This window comes from Propithecus coquereli, unplaced genomic scaffold (genome assembly GCF_000956105.1).
Source record: "Propithecus coquereli isolate 6110/MARCELLA unplaced genomic scaffold, Pcoq_1.0 Scaffold314, whole genome shotgun sequence".
In the NCBI taxonomy this organism is placed as follows: Eukaryota; Metazoa; Chordata; class Mammalia; order Primates; family Indriidae; genus Propithecus; species Propithecus coquereli.
Genome location: NW_012148775.1, coordinates 1,342,063 through 1,360,642, shown reverse-complemented (window position 1 = coordinate 1,360,642; position 18,580 = coordinate 1,342,063). Strand labels below are relative to the sequence as shown.

The 18,580-nt window shown below is 46.2% G+C and overlaps 1 protein-coding gene across 1 annotated transcript in view; it reads right to left on the bottom strand.

Moving 5' to 3' along the window:
* SRRM4 (serine/arginine repetitive matrix 4) overlaps positions 1–18,580 on the bottom strand; it is a 149,046-nt gene that overhangs the window by 33,566 nt on the left and 96,900 nt on the right. Inside the window, exons 2-4 of the mRNA XM_012650171.1 lie at positions 7,683–7,829; positions 4,009–4,095; positions 1,898–1,969 (exon numbers count right to left, since the gene is read on the bottom strand). Of these exons, the coding sequence (XP_012505625.1) occupies positions 1,898–1,969; positions 4,009–4,095; positions 7,683–7,829 (306 nt within the window). The remainder of the gene's footprint in view (positions 1–1,897; positions 1,970–4,008; positions 4,096–7,682; positions 7,830–18,580) is intronic.

The window sequence follows — 18,580 nt, the reverse complement described above, 5'->3', positions numbered from 1 at the left end:
AAAGCTCCAAGTCCTGAGCTGACTGTAGCTGGCAGTAAAAAAAAACCTGTTTCTAACCTTCTGGCATAGTCTCTTTCCCATGAGAAGAAACCCCTGAATAAGAAGCCTAAGACGCCAGCTGGTTTCCAGGATTCAGATATGGGAAAATTCCTCCCTCTTCCCCCACACTAGGAGTTGCTCAGCAGCAGAAGGTGACAAGGTGGCAGTTTAGAGTCACTGGCAGGCCATTGCCTCTACAAAGAACTCCGTGCTGGGAAGGATTTCTAACACCACATTAACAGCATTTCACAAACTGGTTTGCCCGTGTCTTGAGCCAAACACAAACTCAGCATCAATTAGGAAGTCTGGGCAGGTGGTAGATATCACCAGCGAGAGGAAACTGAGTCTGAGACCATTCTAGCAACAAGGGCTGAAATGTGGCCAAACCCCGGGACTGGGAAAAGCCACGCCAGAGCAACTCTGTTTATTCATTTATTTCATATTTGTATTTATATTTTTTTAGAGATAAGGTTTCGCTCTATTGCCTGGGCTGGAGTGCAGTGGTGTCATCATAGCTCACTGCAGCCTTGAACTCTTGAGCTTAAGCAATGCTCCCGCCTAAGCCTCCCAAGCAGCTGGGACTACATGTATGCAGTGCCATACCCAGCTGATTTTTAAAATTTTTTGTAGAGAAGGGGTCTCACTATGTTGCCCAGGTCAGTCTCAAACTCTTGGCCTAAGTGATTCTCTTGCCTTGGACTCCTTAAAGTTCTGGGATTACAGGCATGAGCCACTGCATTGGGCCTCAACATTGGAGCAACTTTGAACAGGGCTTGAGATGCAAGGGAAAACCCAAATGACCACTTACCTTTGGTTCTGTCGTTAATTGCATAAGTAATCCACAATTGATGTAGGAAAGTTGAAAAATACAGATAAGCAAAAATAAAATATAAACCACTCTCTCCCTATTACCCACAGCCAACAACAGCAAATAATTTATACAGGGAGCTTCAAACTCCCTGCCTCCAGGGGCCAAGCAGGCTTTGTACATGGGTGCAGATGGGTGTAACTAGAGCGCCCACTCTGTCTCAATGCACAGCAATGCCTCAGTGCGAGCTGATGGCCGCCTGTGGGAAAACTGACCCAACGAAGACAGGCCTTCTGCCTTTACAGAGGAACTGGACAACCGAATTTCTCTATTGCGAAATCTTCCTGTTATAAAATGTTAGGTTGGCCCATGAATCACAAATCTGGGCCCTCTGGTTTATATCCTTCCATTCTTTTTTTTTTCCTGCCATAAACTCACATGTGCATGTGAGTATTCATGTGTGTGCGTGTGTGTGTGTGTGCATGGTAGACACTTCTGGAACACGTGTCCAGCTCATGATGCCTTTTAACTACTGTCCCAGCCGCCCCACCCACCGGGGTGGGCAGTCCCAGCACTGCCATGTTTTTCAACATGATCCCACCCTCTAGGGCACAATTGGACCAGCAAGAGAGGCCTTTACTTTGGAATTTGGAATAAGGAACAAGACAGGGAGATTCAGTGTCTCCTTGGAGCTTGGCCTACAACGTGGAGGGATGGAGCAGGGTGCAGCCACGTCCCCACCCCGTGGACCAGGAAACAGAGGGACCCGAGCGTCCCACTTGAGTTCTATCAGCTCTCCACTTCTTGTTCAGGCCCTCTGGCCCAGGTCTGGCTGGGTCCTTAGACACTCCTGCTTTCTTCCAATCCGAGTTAGCGTTAGTAGACCTCTGGTCCTCACAGCCAGAGTCCCAACTTAGACAAGTCACAGCTACGTAACAAAGAATCATACATATATGTTTTATATAAACATCGTGATGACCTTTTGGTGCCATCCACTCTTTCCCTCCCCGACCTGGGGTGTCCCTGTTTGCAGAGGAGGAAGGACAATACCTGCGTCGCTTATGTTTCTTGGAACTTTTCTTCTTCTTTTTCTTGACAGGCGATGGGCTATAGGATGGGGACCTGCCAGGGGAGGGGAGGCACACTTCAGAGGGAGGCTCTTAAAGATCAGGGTTGATTTCAGAGGGGTCCAGCCCCTATACAGGGTCTCAGCTCTTATAGGAACACACAAGACTGATATTAGTTTGCATTTGTTTTAACCATTACTTTGTGTTTACAAGTGTTATCTCATTTAATCCTTCCACACACTTCCTAGGTAGGTATAATTGCTACCCTCCCTTTTTAGAAAAAGAAAATGAGGTTCAGAGAGGTGAAGTGACCTGCCCAAAGATGCACAGCTAGGAAGTGGATGAGCTGGGATTCAAATGGACACCTCTCTGATCCCAGGCGGTTTGCTGTCAGTCAGCACATTACCCCACAGTTGTCTTCTTGGTCAGGCTGCAAAGGCTTCTTTCTGTCTGCCGCTCTCCCTGTGAGCTATACCCCACTTCTCATAGCCTTTGGGTCTCTCCTCTGTCCCTGGTAAGACTAAGCCCATGGCAGAGATCTTACCAGGCTGTAGCAGCATGGGTGGTGCCATCAAAGAGTCACCTGAGAAACAGAGCTACCCTGAGTCCACGATGATGCTTCAAGACTGAGGCTTGGGTGACCTGATTCCAATCTTGACTCTACCACCTACATACGGAGTCACCTTGGGCATGTCAAAGGTCAACTCTGGGTCTCTTATCTCCCCACTAACAAAAGAGCAGGGTTGAAACAGATCAGAGGTTGCAAACTCAATGCCAACAGGCCCCTCTCAGAGAACACGAATGAATGAAGCAGGCTGGGTGGAAGATAGTAGGGAGTGAGCCAGAGAGCACCTGACTGGAGAGGGGGTGGCTGCTTCTCAGATCAGCCCAGGGTCCTGTGTGGGAATGCAGGCCTGGGCTTCCAGAGCTCCTGTCTTTTCAACAGAAGCTTCCAGAAATCCATATTTACATAGGAATCTCCTGACCACCGATTAAAAACCAAAAACACTTTGCAGGTCAAACAAAACATGCCTGCAGAGGGAAGTGGCTAAGGAACCATTAAGGAATCATAATGCTTGTTCCCAAACGTGTGTTCGGTAGACGTTTATTGAATGACCTAATGAATTGGATAGCGAATCCTAATGCCAGCAGTTTTCTTCTTTGAAGTGTTCTCTGGCCCACCCCTCAAATCAGGAAACTCAAGCCACTTGCCTCAGTTCTATCTCCTACTCTGCAATGGCTGGAACTCAGTCTTCATTCACATTTCCTTCTGGGTCCTCTTTGGGCCTGTCCTTTTAGAATGAGGCTAAAGGGTGTCTGTGAAACAAGGTTCCAGAAAACCTGGAATTGAAGCCCAAGTCATCAGGCACTGCTCTCTGTTGCCCCCTGCAGGCTTCTATAAGTACTGCCTTGGAGGTTTGGGGGGATTTTCAGCTTGCAGCCCACTCTTCTGGGGCTGGAACACTAGACATGCTTTTAAACTAGTTAGTGGCAGCCTACAAGCAAATCTGGAAATCTTTTTAAATACAAAAAGGATTTAAAAGGAATTGGACAAAGAAAAAATGCATAGGTACAAAAGAGCCAATTGTAGGTGAAAAAATACAAAGTCTATTATCCTGGGCATTTATCCTGGATGAGGGGGGAAGGGTGCCCTCTCTAAGCCTTTCTTTTCCCATTTTTGCAATGGGGATAATAATGCTTGCCTTGTGGTCAGGAGTAAAAGATATAATGGAGATCACAGCGCGTCTCATATCCCTTTGCATCGTGTTAGCTCTCCAAAATAATTCAATAACCATGCTAAAGACTATGCTTACTGTTAATTGATCATTTACTATGTGCCAGATACTGTGACAGCTGCTTCCACATCTATTTCTCATCTAGTTTTCACAAAACTTTAAGAGGTAGCTATCATCCCCATTTTGTAGAAGTGAAAACAGGCACAGACAGGTGAAGTGACTTGCCCAAGGTCACACAGCTAGTTAAGTGGCAGAGAGGGGATTTAAACCCAAGAGGCAGTCACCGTTTGACTTCAAAACCCATTATCTTGTCCCTTATCCCATCTTCAAGGTTTTATCTGCCCCTTGGTGCCCTCACCTCCTTCTCTTCTTCCTAGTGGATTTCTTCTTTTTCTTCTTCCCCCTGGAGGAAGGCGGCGGTGTGAAGTCTTTGTCACAGGAGGCACTGCGAGAAACAAAGGGTTGGGTATTAGAGAACCCAGGGCTCCCCAACCCCCAACCAGGGCGGGTGCAGCTGGGGAAGGACCCAGTTCCTTGGAGGATGAAGGACTCATCGCCAGTGTCTAATTACCACCTCATGGCTGATTCGGTCACACTTCAGATTAAGTGCCTCAAATAAGGACTTAATGCCGACCTAATGAGACAGGCGCTGTGTGTTACCCAAACACCAATTGATTATTTAAAACAGAGTTATAGAGGTTAACTACTCCTTAATAGATTTATTATTGAATTTGCAAATGGCTCACCTTGGTAAATAAATCACTTTTTAAATAATTAATAGACAGTTCTGCCCTCTCCCTCCCCAATACAACATGTCTGTAGTTCATGCTGGAAATTTAATAGGAGGCGGAAGGTACGTTAAGTAGCAGCTGATTATTAAAAGTATATTTGCCAAGGTCTAATGTAACGAGATACATATCTTATATTGCCTCCCAGAACCTCAAAAACCTCTACTCTTCAAGAATAATTATTTCCCTTTCAATTAAATTCAAATGCTCAGGCTGCAGTTAAATGAAGTCAAGTTATCTCTTTTTGTAATTGGGGCAGGCTCCAGGGATTTTTTAAACACTATCCCATGGCAAAGGGAGATGGTTTGGGATGAAAAACTGCTTAGGAATTGAAGCATGCCAACTCAGTTGAACCTCCCTGCGAAAACATAATATTAATAATAATATTATTGTGATCATTTTAGGAGTAACAGAATTAGCATTTATGTACTTATTATGTGCCAACTGTTTTATATATTGTGGTACTCACAAAACACTGTGAGAGTGGTGTAGTTTTTATTGTCTTATTTTACAGGTGAAGAAACTGAGGCTCCAAAAGTTTAATTAACTTACCTACAGCCACACAATTAGAAAGTGTCCAAGCCAGGATTTGAATCAAGGCTAGTGTGAGCTTTCCCACAAAGCCAGCTGCCTTCTCGAACTTGTCTATGTGGCCAATCATCTGGAAATTACCCAGCTCTTTATAGAACATCACAAAATCCTGCCATGTTTCATTCCATTTTAAGTATCTGGGTCATTATGATTAGTAGAAAGAATGACAAAGTGATTAGAACATATGTTAAGGTCTCTGCATCGCCAATAAATAAAAAGCCTGTATCTATAATGTTTTCAAGAGGGTCACTTTTAGCAGGCTAAAAATAAATGTAATAGGAATTAAGTGCCTCCCTACTTAACTATACTTACATGTTATAAAGCACAAAGCACAGTACACATGTCCAGGAAGTCAACAGGGTACTTGTATAAACACGGTGGGCCACTTCCTAATTTTTTTCTCCAAAGAGTGCTTAACACAGAGCAAAAGCCTAATAAATATTTGTCGAGTGACCAAATGATGGGTGAATGAATGAAATAACTTAGCTACTTGTTAAATCATCTTGTTTCATATAAACACTTCCAAGGACTACAGCTGCCAGGAATTTGAGGGTAAAAAAAAAAATAAAGAGACAAATACTCAAGAAAATAACCTTTTAAAAGTGTGTCTTATCAAATGACTATATGCAGTGGTTATGTGTGTAGCAGTCAAGTTCGTCCTGGTTAAATAAGCAGTGGTTAAGTACACATCGGTGAAGTGCGCAGAGGTTAACGACGCAGTGGTTAGGTGCTCAGTGGTTACGTGTACAGTGGCTAAACATGCAGTGATTAAGCATGCAGAGGTTATGTACACAGCAGTAAGGGATGCTGATGCAGAATAGGCAAACCTAGATTTAAAGTCTGGCTCTCTTACTTCCTAGCTCAGAGACCTCTCTGAGTCTTCTTTTCATTGTCTACTAATACGAGCTGGGAATAAACGGGAGGCTGGTGCGCCAAGTTTGTTGCCATGAATAGAGGACCTGACTTCAGTAATGTGCCCTAGTCTGGCCCATGGTAAATGCACAGTAAAAGGGGCTTCTGTTATTATAATTATTACGACTTTTATTATCACTATTATTATTATCAACATTGTTGTGGTTTTGTCATGCCAGAGGGCCAGTCACAGAGGCAGCAAGAGACCCAGACACTATATGATCAAGCTGGCAATAGAGCATCCTTTTCCAGATTTTCTCACTCAGAACTTTCTCTTCCAGCTTTAACAGTTTTTGAGGACCTCCTGTGTTCTAGGCCTCCTACATTCTCCTATGTTCAGGATCTGTACATGCCTGTTCTAATTTAGTCTTCACCCCGACCTTGAGCATCAGATCTCAATATTCCCATTTTATAGTTGTGAACACTGAGGCCCAGGGAGGAAAAGGAACTTGTCCAAAGTCGCTCAGTTAGTAAGTGGTAGGGTCCAGACTTGAACACACAGACTTCCCTTTGGCCATCTAGGAGATAATGTTTTAAAAGTAGGGAAATTCTGTTTCTCCTCCCTTCTCTCTCCATCTTCCTGCACCTCTCATGGAAACAATTGTCTTCCTGTTTCCTGGAGAGAACTCTCCAGATCTGAAGTCAAATTTCACTTCTCCAAACTGATAGAACTTAATTGTTTCTCTCTCTTTGAAATCATGGCCTAGCTAAAGTCTGCAGCCGAGATGGCAGCCTAGGTGGTGGGGCAGACTTCATCCATGAAAGCTACTCCAGTTTCCCAAGACACTTCTCCAACATTAAGTAACAACATTTCCTAAAACCAGATTCTTCAGAGGCCAAAGAAGGGACAAGCTTTATACGTGTATGGTACAAAATTGGAAAATAGAAGGCAGTGGATAAATGGACTTTTTCATTAAAACCAGTAGGATAATGCAGTAGGTTTTAGTCTAGGATTTTTAAGATCAGAGAGACTGGAGTTCAAAACTTCCCTCTGCCACTTACTGGCTGCCATATTTTGGGAAAGTCATTTTATTTCTCCAAGCTCAGTGAAATGCTGAGTATAGAGTATTTTATACAGTAAACACATACACAGTGCCAGCTGTATATGTTATGCTGGCACGGTGCCTATCTATCACACAGTAGGTGCTCAAAAAGTACTGGCTGAATAACTGAATTAAGGAATAAATACAAAGATCTTGGGAGACAGATCTGTGCTGAAATCATGATTTGGGAGTAAGTGGCTCCTAGAGTCATTAAAATGGAGTGCAACTTGCTGAGTGCGGTGGCTCACACCTGTAGTCCCAGCTACTCTGGAGGCTGAGGCAGGAGGATCGCTCAAGCACAGGACTTTGAGGCTGCAGTGAGCTATGATCATGCCACTGCACTCCAGCCTGGGTGACAGAGCGAGCTGCTGTCTCTTAATTCTATCACTTAAGGTAGCAGTCAACAAACTATGGCCAGTGGGCCAAATCTAGCCTGCCTCTTGTTTATATAAAGTTTTATTGGAACACAGGTGTTCTTTCTTGTTTGCATAATGTCTACGGCTGTTTTCATGCTACAATTACAGAATTAAGTAGTTTTGACAGAAACCACTGGGTCCACAAACCTGAAATATTTTACTATTTTGTCCTCCACAGAAAACATTTACTGACCCCTGATGGAAGGGTCTGAGAGAGGAAGCAGGCAGAGAGGCAAACGTCATTTCTGTACTCTCAGCTGGGACTTCCCTGTTGGATCTCACCTGCGTGCTCTGGTGGGACACAGCTCCCGAAAGGCCTTGTCTCTCTCCCAGCTGTTGGTGCCCAAGGCCTCTGTGGCCAGATGCTGACCCAGCTTTTCTGAGGGTCCATCCTGAGCTGAGACCACGGGGCTGCTCTGGGGCTCTGTCCTACAGGGGAAGAAATATGGAAGCAAAAGTGTTAGGATATACAGAGACACTTAATGTTCATGAACTATGCATAGACCTCCTGAGATTTCCCAGCTTCCCTTGCAGTTAGGTTGAGTCCATGAGATTATCTTTGGCCAATAGTCTCTGACTGGAAGTGAACAGATGTCATTTCCAGGTCAGTGTAATCGAGATCCCTGTGGCTTCTCCAGCACTCTCTTCCTCTGTCACAGTGACTTTGGAGGCCACATATTCTGAAAGGTAAACCTACTCGATGGAAGAAAGGTGCCTGAACCACATCAGACTTGGCAAGAGAGAAATAAACCTTAGTTAGCTTAAACCACTCAGATTCAGGTTTGCTTGTTACTTCAGCATAGCCTATCTTATTCTGACTAAATCATGGGGAGATGCTGGAAATCAGCATCTCACTTCCTTTCTCAAGGTATAATTGGAGGCCAAAGCATGGCAGGATTAGTGTAAACTCCTTTTTGCTATTTATATTCCATTTCTCTGCCTTATCTGTGTATAGACCACGTATACCTGGATGCAAACACTGTCTTTACCATTTAGTAGCTATAGAACCTGGGACCAGCCATTTAACATCTCTGAGTCACAGTTTACTCAGTTATAAAAAAGGGAATAATATTAGTCTGTGTATTGTTAAGTTGTTGTGAAGATAAAATGAGATAATGTATATAAACAGAAAGGCCCCAAAAGTGTCAGTTTTCTTTGCTTTTACTTCCTTGTGAACCAAACCTCTGGTATGGTGTCCTTGTCAGGTATGAGGCCACCTATTTGGGACAGCAGTTCCCATGAAGACCTCAAGTTCCCTCCTCTGCCACTGACGTAGGCTCCAAATAATACTGTAGGGTCACTTATGAGTCCCACGTCTTTATTGGAATCCCCAATAGGGAAAAGAATTTGCCTAGTTACTCAGCCTTTGAAGAGACTGCTGCTCAAATTCCTGGCTCCTAACCAGGAAGAGTCAAGAGTTTGAGAGTCACAGGTGTATTTGGTGCCATCCAGTGAGCACCTGCTCCCTCCCTCCCCCCACCTTCAGACCCCAGGTCAAGCATTGATCAAAGGCATTAGCATTTCTCACACACCAGGCTCCTGCATCAGCACATCAAGATTGGCGTTACGACTCAGGATGAATGCATCTGATAAGGCCCCTGCTCCTCAGGGCTTCGAGGACAGCAAGCCAAGCCCAGTCAATATTGAAGGAAGGGCAGCAAAACACGTCCATCTCTGTCAGCCACTTATCCGTGCATCTTTAGAAGCAGAGCTGGGAGATACTGCAAACCCAGGAGGGACAGAGATTCTAATTAGGACTTCCTAGCCCTCCTTGCTGCCAATTCCATGCTTCCAGAACTCCCATCCTGCTCAGCCTCAGTTTTTTCCATAAACCTCCCTGCCCCACATCTCCTATTATGAGGGTTCCATTACTTTGCTCCAGGCCATCTATCCGTGTGGAATGCAGTCCTGGCTCTTGTAAGATAACTCAAAGCTTGCAATTTCTGCCTAGCCTCCAGCAAGGCTTTCCTCTTCCCATACTTATCCTAGGCTAACCTGCATGCCCTAACTCTAACTCCCTGAGAGCCTACACTCAGTCTTAAGTGTGGGAATGCAGAAGGAGACAGAGATCCTGTGATCATGGAGTTTACATTCTAGATGGGGGAGCAGATCACAGATGAATAGCAAGTAGAAACGTGCCTTACTGAATGGTAATAAGTTATGGTGAGACTAAAGCAACACACAGGGCTATAGGAAGGGAAGGGGCGGCTGCTGTTTTGTACACAGTAATCAGGGAAGGCTCTCTTGAAGAGTAACAAGGGAGTGGAGACTTGAAAAATTTGGGACTAACCTTAAAGTTTGGATGGTTTAGAAATGTGTTCACAGAATCTTTGACACTCTTGCCATCAAAAGGTCAAAAGATGGAACTTCATTTCTCACCCCTTGAATATTGGATGGACATAGTGGCTCACTTTTGATGAATAGAATGTGGTAGAAGTGATAATATGTGGCTTTTGACTTTTGGATTGATCTTTCTGGGGGAAGTCAGCTGCCATGTTGTGAGGACACTCAAGTAGTCCCACGGAGAGGCCCATGTGAAGAACTGAGGTCTCCTGCCAACAGCCAGCACCAACTTGCCAGCCATGTAAGATGCCTTGGAAGTGGATTCTCCAGCTCCAGCCAAGCCTTCAGATGAGACTGCATCCCTCGCTGACGCCCATCTGACTACAACCTCATGAGAGGCGGTGAGCAAGAACCACTCAGCCACATTCCTGACTTACAGAAACTATGACATAGAGTAACTGTTATTATCATTTTCAGCCACAAAGATTTGGGATTATTTGTTGCACAGTGATATATAACTCTGCACAGGTATCTGTAGGAAAAAATTGTTCTCCAGGCAGAAGGAATAGCAAGTTCAAAGACCCTTAGCATCTACAAGGAAGAGCAAGCAAGGGCTGGAGTGGTAAGAGGTGAGATCAGAGAGCAGATCTTTGAAGGTCATGGGAAGACCATTGGGTTCTCCGTAGCTGAGCTGTGAACAGGAGTGGTAGGGCCTGTCTTACATTTCTGAAGGATCCCTGTAGTGGTTTAGGGACACTAGACTGAAGGGAGGAAAGGGCAGAGACAGGGAGACTGCTGCAAACTGTCCATGCTCAGATCAGTGTAGCGGCAACAGAAGTGGTGAGATGTGGTTGGATTCTAACAGATTTTGAAAGTAGTGCTAACCTCATTTGCTGCTGGTGAAATGCAGGAAGCAAGAGAGTAAGAGAAGAGGAAGAGGCCAGGATGACTCCAAGGTTTTGAGTCCAAGCGACTGGAAGGATGGAGTCACCACCGAGAAGATAGAGGACGTGGTGTAGGGAGCAAACTTTTGGGGAGATCTAACCCCTTTTCTAGGACATGATAGTCCCTTTGCTGCCCTAACAACAGGTCTTAATAATATATGTTGTTGTCATTTAATTGTCTTCTTTCACACATAAGCTCCCTGAGAGTAGAAACATCTCTTATTACCCCAGAGCCTGCTGCTTGGTAAACACTCAGCAATATTTGTTCAATGAATCAATAAAGGAGCTAATGGATTGGCTAAAGAAAACATCTATTTCAAAAAGTTAGAAAGGGCTTTTGAGATGCTTGGACTAATCCCTTCATGTTACAGTTGGTGGGAATGGAAGCCCACAGAGAGTAAATAACCCAGCCAATGCCTCAGTCTACTCAGAGTGCTCAATCAATGTCTTCCCTATTCTACCTCATACTTCTTTTAAAAAAGTGCTCAGTGAGCTTATTCATTTATGTATTGTCTAGCAAAGCCTTGACACATAGACATTCCACTCCACTCCAACGTGGCTCACTCATATGACTGGCATGATGGTCCTGGCTGTTGGCAGGAGGTCTCGGTTCTTCTTCATCTGGGCTTCGCCATAGGGCTACTTGAGTGCCCTCACAACATGGTGGCTGGCTTTCCCCAGAATGAGCAATCTAAGACAGCAAGGCAGAAGCCGCCTTTTGTGACCACCATGAAAGTCACACATTATCGTTTTGTCAAGATGGAGACACATAAGAATGGAATTTTGAACTCTCTGGGGTATTATGGGAAACCAAGATACAAATCTATACCGGAAGCAATCCCATGATAGGCAAAAACTGAGAGCTGATGCAAGGCATTCGGCAGGTAATAAATACATGGTGAGTAGTGTTGGCCTTGGGTGGAAGGTCTCAGTGACTTGTCTAATGTAGGGAGTAGAGGCATGGGCGTGAGTTATCCAAAGTGTGGTGGCAGAAGTTGGTGGATGCTACCACTGGAGCACTGGGGCACAAGAATTAGGGTTAAGACAATGCCCCATGTATCATTGCCAGCCGCAGGGGTCAGAATCAAAGATGGGGAAATCCTGACAATGATTTGGTGAGGGAAGACACAATGGAGTTGTAGAAATTTATGCAATCTGATGTGGCAGATTGTTCTTTTTCTCCAGTACTGCTGGTTTCACCTTCCTGGGGTTTTTGGTACTCGGGATTTTGCAATAAAACAAAGAAAAATACAATTAATTCTACCAGGAAGACAGGAAATGCTGATGGGAGGAAGAAGGGAATTCTCCATAATATAACATTTAAAATCTTTTTTCAAGACGTTCCAGCACTTTGCTTCTCAGCTTTCTTAAAACTAAAAGAGACACAGAGAGCATGTGGTCAAGGGTTTTCCAAGCCTGGCGCTGATCAGAGGCCTCCAAGGAGCTTTGAAAAATACTGATTCCTAGGTTCCATCCTAGATATAATAAATGAGAGTCTTGAAGGGACAACATTCAGGAATCTGCATCTTAAAGAAAGATCCCTGGTAATTCATCCTCCTATTGGATTAAGAATAAAATCCAAAGTAGTCCTGATTGCCACGGCTAAGAGATTCTGCATGATTTAGCAGCTAGATTCTAGCCTCTACTCTGCTTTCAATGCCATCTCCTACTCCTCTTTCTGTCCCTTATGCTGCTCTAGCCACATGGCCTCTTTGCTGTTCCTCAAACAGGTCAAACGTTTTCCTGCCCCAGGGCCTTTGATCTTGCTGTTCCCTCCATCTGGCACGTTTTTACCATTGCGTGTTCATTTTGCATGGTTAGCCCCTATTCCTTCTTCAAATGTCACCTTCTCAGAGAGTCTCTGCCTGACCCCCTTATCTCATTTTGTTCCCCTCTTCACCATGATGGGAGTTGCAGTAGCCAGCTGTCTTTCTCATAGCATTTGTTACTATTTGAAATGACTGTTTTGTATGTTTATTGCCAACTGATTGTCTTCTGGACCAGAACGTAAGCTTCATGAGAAGGGAAAATGGTGTCTTTTCTCATCCCTGAATCCCCAGAGATATAGTGCCTGACATAGTGTAGCTTTTTGCTCAAAGAATGTTTGTTGAATGAATGAATGACTGAATGAATTGGCAGATGAACAAATAAATTCTGATTACCGATCCCATGTGGGAACCACAGAGGAGATTCAAGCTCTCCTTGCAAATAAAGAAGCAGAGGTCCAGGGAGGAGGACCAGCCCGAGGTCACTCAGCACTTCTGTGGGATCAGACCTCAGCCTTCCCTGCCTCTGGCTTTGCATCCTTGCAGGACCTTAAGAAAAATTCTGTGTTCCATCTTTGCTGAGGGGTACCCACAGCTGCCTCATTTTTCTTCGATGTTGCATAAAAAAAAAATATTTAAAAGAAGGCAAGCTCTTCGGGAGACAGCTGAAACAGTGACGTCAAGGGCCGGCACACTCCACTTCACAGAGGAAGGGAGGGAGCCACGAGTGCCGAATTCCTCAAGGCCTTCCAGCACCGTTCCTGCTAATCAGCAACCTGGAGCTTAGATGCTGCTCCTCGTAGTCATGGCAACCAGCAGATTCTGAGCCTCCGATAAGAGTCAGGGCTGAACTTTCTGCAAAACTCTCTAAGACGTCTGGTTCCCCAGCCGCTTCCCTGCATCCACATCAAAGCATCCTCTCATGGAGCTGATCTGCCAGCTGCTCCCAACAAAGTGCTCATTTGGCCTGGACTTGGGTGCAGATTGTCGTGCCCCAAGCACTGGATTGAGTTAAACACTGTTTTGGGAATCAGAGACTAACAATGTTGGGGTGGGAAGGGCCCCAGATCCAGCCCACCTCTGTGCAGAATGAGGAAACTGAGGCCCCCAAGAGACAAGGGGACTTATTCTAGCCAAACAGTGACTCACATCACAGCTCTGGCTAGAGTTGTAGCCTTTTGACTCTCACTCCAGTGCTCTTTCCACTTGATCATAACAGCAGCTAGCATTTATCAAGCACCTGCGAGCCAGACACTGGGCTGAGCACTTCTCACTCATCTTCTTATTGAAGCTTCCAAAGAAACACGTCAGCAGGTGTTATCATCCCCACCGTGATGGAGAAACTGAGACCCTGAGATACGAAGTGGCAGCAACACCGGCTGCCCTGCCTGTTTATGAGAATCAATCGAGAGAAAAGGAGAGGAATCTGGAAAATGCTTTGAAAATAAAAGGAAGGGCTAAGTGGGGACAGAGAGTGCATCCTGGTAATCTGGCATTCCCCTCATTATGTCATTATTCAAGACCGGGACGGGCCTTAGGTGTTTGCAGACGATGTGTGTCTCAAAGTTTGACCTGAATCATATATTCCACAAGCCGAAATGGCATTTGGCCATTAGACTGGGAACATCCCTGACACTTATTGCCTCCATCCTAATAGTAGCTCCTCCTGTGCATGGAGCACCTTCTAATCCAGCGCCTCGATCAATGCTAGAACCCTCTTTAGGATATGCAGTGTGGTGAGCCTGCCTCCCTTGCACAGCGGAAGGCACCGACACCTGGAGACCCAAAGGGACTTGCCTTCTTCCAGGGCTCATGCCCCAGGTACTTGTTCTATGCTTGCATTCAGGGCTGTGAATGATCCATCCTGTCCCCACATTCGTCAGACACCCACAGTCTGCCCATTTCAGTAGAGATCGAAGGCCTAGACTCTCACAAGCCCACCAGAAAGCCGAAGACTCATCGTGGGGATGACCTAGCCCAGGAATGAGATGGATTTGGCCAATGTGTGTCTTGGCTCCTGGGACTTCAGTCTGGGCTGTGTCAATATCCTGGCCTGCGGTCTTGGCACGCCAGGTCCTTTTCAAGGTTAATCTAGTTAATTAAGCCTGGTTGGGGGTGATCTATGGGAGCTGTGACTCTTTGAGATTCACTATTGCAGCTGGAAAAAGCGTCGGAGCTTTGGGAAAAGCTGGGGATTCCACAGAGCCGCCGTGGGAGATGTCATTTGGATGCAGGGGCAGTAACGCTTGTATTAGTAGAAACTGAATGAAAAATCAGAAGTTTTATGAGGCAGACATTTCCCTCATTATGTCATTCTTTACTCAACAGTTGTTTACTGAACACCTACTTGGTATTGGAATTCAAGGACCTCAAAATAACCAAGTTGTGGTCTCTTCCCTCAAGGGCTTCTCACTGTGGAAAGGGAGACAGATTCCTAAACTTGGAATTACAATGTGGAATATAGTAAGTTCTCTGAGAGAAGCTTAGGGGGCCAGGGGACCCCAGGAAGAGAACCTCCCCCAGCCTGGGGAATGTGGGCAGATGGCCATGGAGGGTTTCCTAAAAGATGAATGGAAATTGATCAGGAAAGTAGAGCAAAGAGAAACAGCAAAAGCCCAGCACCAAGACAGAGCAGAGAACCTTCACGTAGCTGCAGAGGATGTAGCAAGTTAGAACATACAGCTGGGGCAGTGGATGGAAAGCGAGAGTTGACACTAGGAAGAAAGGCAGGGGCTGGATCTTTCATGGACAGGTTTTTCCAAGCCTTAACCTGCATACGAGTCACCTGGCGGTCTTGTTACACTGCAGATGCTGATTCAGCAGGTCTGGGTGAGGGTCTGAGTGTCCGCATTTCTAAGCATGCTCCATGAACCACACTTCTGAGTGGCCAGACTGTAGATTCTGTAAAGGGTCCGGACTTGGTCCTGAAGGCTGAGCTACAGACAAACACAGCCCTCTGTCATGCTCTGTCCTCAGGCAACTGATGAGAATGGTGTAGTTCAGTTCTCGGGGCTGAGCACAAGTGTGTGAGTATGTCTGTACGTGTGTGTATGAGTGTGCAGTAAACACGCTTGTATATCAATAATTGTCCAGTTCTTAAGTTCAGGTCAAAGGATGAAAGAATCATATGGAGAAAAATCAACTCAGCATTTTTGGCCCAGCTCAGCCAAGAAGGTCAGACTCCCAACCTGCCTGGGTTTCGAACTCTCATCACAGAACACATCCATCTGCTGCCCTCCAATCAACCCCAAATCTACCCAGTGATTTCTCCCTCCGCAGGCTGGCCTGTCGAGTGCCAAAGTGCTGAGAAGAGGATTTGATTTGATTGTTGGGAATGCCTGAAGTGTGGGCTGCCCCCAACTTGGGAGTGGGCCGAATTCCAAAATGTCACGGTTTTCCACTTGAACAGGTTGCATGAAAGATAATTAGGTGGTGCCGGGAAAGTGCACCGGGCCTGGAGTCCTATTGACATGGGTTCAAGCCCTGATTCTGCCAAACTGTGTCACTATGGGCAAGAATAACATCTCTCCCTCCAGCCCAGGAGGTTTTAAAGGATCCCTCTGGCATCTTGCTGAGCATATATGGAGAAGGAGCTGGAGTAGATGCAGGAAGACCAGTGACAAGCGACTACATAATCCACGTGAGAGAAGGTGGTGGCTGGGGTCGGTGTTTTCGCTGCAGTAGTGGTGAGAAGCGATCCGATTCTGGACATATGTTGAAGGTAGAATCAACAGAGTTTTTGCATGGATTGGCTACAGAGGGCAAAAGAGAGGGGATAAGGATGATTCCAAGGTTTTCAGTATGAGCAACCGGAAGGATGTTGCTGCCAAGTACTGAGCCGGGGACAATGGCAGGCAGAGAAGGGTGTTTCGGAAGGGTCTTCTGGAGCTCGGTTTTGGACATGCTGGTTTTGAGATGCCAGTTGGACATTCACATGGACATGGCAGGTGGGCAGGTGGTACACAAGCCTAGAGTTCAGAGAAGAGATCAGAGCTGGGGAAATATATTTGAGAGGTGTTAGCCCTTAGGCAGTATGTAAAGCCAGGAGAATGGATCTTCTGGGAGTCAGAGGGAGCACCTGGCTAGATTGAAGTGGAAAGCTGGGGAAGGAGGTGAGCTCTGATGGCAAAGTACCAGTGAGGTTTTGGAATAACAAGATGGCTCAATAGAGGTGTCCCAGCCTGGTGGACTGGCTCTTAAAATATACTCATAAAGCGGCTCACACCTGCAAGTCATTTACTTAGATGTGGCCATTCATTTATTGTTTGTGCATCCATTCATTCCTCAGCTATTCATTCACTCCTTCACCTGCCAAGCATCATTTTACTTCTGGTGGAGGGGTCACTTCAAGAGGACCCAGACTTGAGTCCCTCCCTCAAGTTCACAGTCCAAAGGAAGAGGTGCAGCAGGTACATTAGAAACTCCCGTACAGGGGTGACAGTGGCCTGAGTAAGGAGATGTCCTGAGTGGGGAGAAGGCACATTAGCCAGCAGGAAGCAAGGCAGGCTGCACAGAGGTGGCCGAGTTACGGGTCAGGGAGGGTTCCTAGAGTGTAGCGATTAGACCCATGCAATAGACTCAGCCTGGCCACTCGCCAGCTGGGTGACCTTGGGCAAGTCCCTTCACCTCTCTGGTTAAACCATAAGTCATATTAACCTCCTAGGGCTGTTGTGAGGATGAAATGAGAGGATGCATGTGCAGGGCTTAGACAGTATCTGGCACATGGTGGCACTTTAAATATCAGCCACACTTCCCAGGGACAGACCACACTGGGCTCCAGCTTCACTTGCAAAACTTGCCTCTGGGGACCCACTCACTGCTGATTCTGATGGCCTTTCCCCAAACAGCCCACGGCAAGGGATTCTGGGAAGGGGAGGGGCGGGGAGGTTGGAGTGCCCTTGAGGGTCCCAGGAGATCCTCCTGCACTGGGGCCCTGGCTTCCCTCCACCAAGCTGAGCGGCTACATCGGAACCCAGAAATTGCCCTTCCCCGTTCCCTGCTGTATCCGGCTTCTCCTTTCTCAATAGCCCTGGGATGAATTTGTCTCTCCCTCCCCTGCAGACTCACCCACCAGACCCTTTCATCAGCTAGACCTGCAGACAGTGGCTTCTGAGAGGATGGCTCAGGTAGGACTCTGTGCTCCTACCGACACACACGTGTACCAGAGGCTGAGGTTTGGGAGAAAATTCCTAACAAGCAGGGAGTAAGCCACTGCTGAAATCTGCAGAGAGGACAGATCAGACAAGCCACAAATCTCCATGGCAGGCGCTGAGCTCCTGAGGTCTGGGCTCGTTAGTTTTAAAATAACACAGCCAGAAGTGAGATAAAGGGCTTCAGCGGGAGAAGCTGTCAGACACCTTGGCTCACACTGTGTCTCTCCTCCCTGGTTACAGAAACTGAGATCGCCAGCTTGGCTTGGTCAGTGGCTGTGTTGCCAGATCAGAGTCAGAACTTGTCAGAGCGGGGCCAGCCCTTGAAGGACATTGAGTCCAAGCCTGGAGCAACTGAGGTCCAGAGGGGACAAGGGCCACTACACTCAACAGCACTTGGTGAGTTAGGGACTGAGCATGGGCTGTCACTCTGTTCTTCGGCAGCTGTAGTGGGTGCTGGGGGGAGGGCAGCCCACAGCCAGTGACTAGCTGACATAGGAGTACAAAGGACCTGCCCCTTGCCTCTAGGTAGGACCAGTTCTACGGTGGAATTCACAATCCACGGCTCCCCCAAGGGTCAGGCTGAGGCTTGGCTCCAGGTGAAACTACATCTGTCCTTAGCTTTCTCTCCCTGCCCTATCCTACACCTCACTCCCTTTCTCCTTCCTCGATAAGTCACTGTGCACCCAAACCCCCATCTCAGGCTTTCTTTCTCGTGAATTCCATCTAAGAGATAGTCCCAGACCATGTTTTTCTCTATCAAACTACTAAATTCAGAACAACGGTTAAGCATGGTGTTGTCTGGTATCAGATGTGGGTTTGAATCTCTGCTTTGCTCCTTCCTAGCTGAATATTAAAGGAAGTTCTTTGATATCATCAAGACTTAGATTTCCCATCTGAGGATGGGAAATGTTTATGGAGATGTTAATATTACCTGCCTTACAAGGTGGTTGTGAAATGCTTAGCACATTTCCCAGATGCATACATAATAAATGCTTAATATATGTTATTTGTTGATGGTGATGATTATGATGATG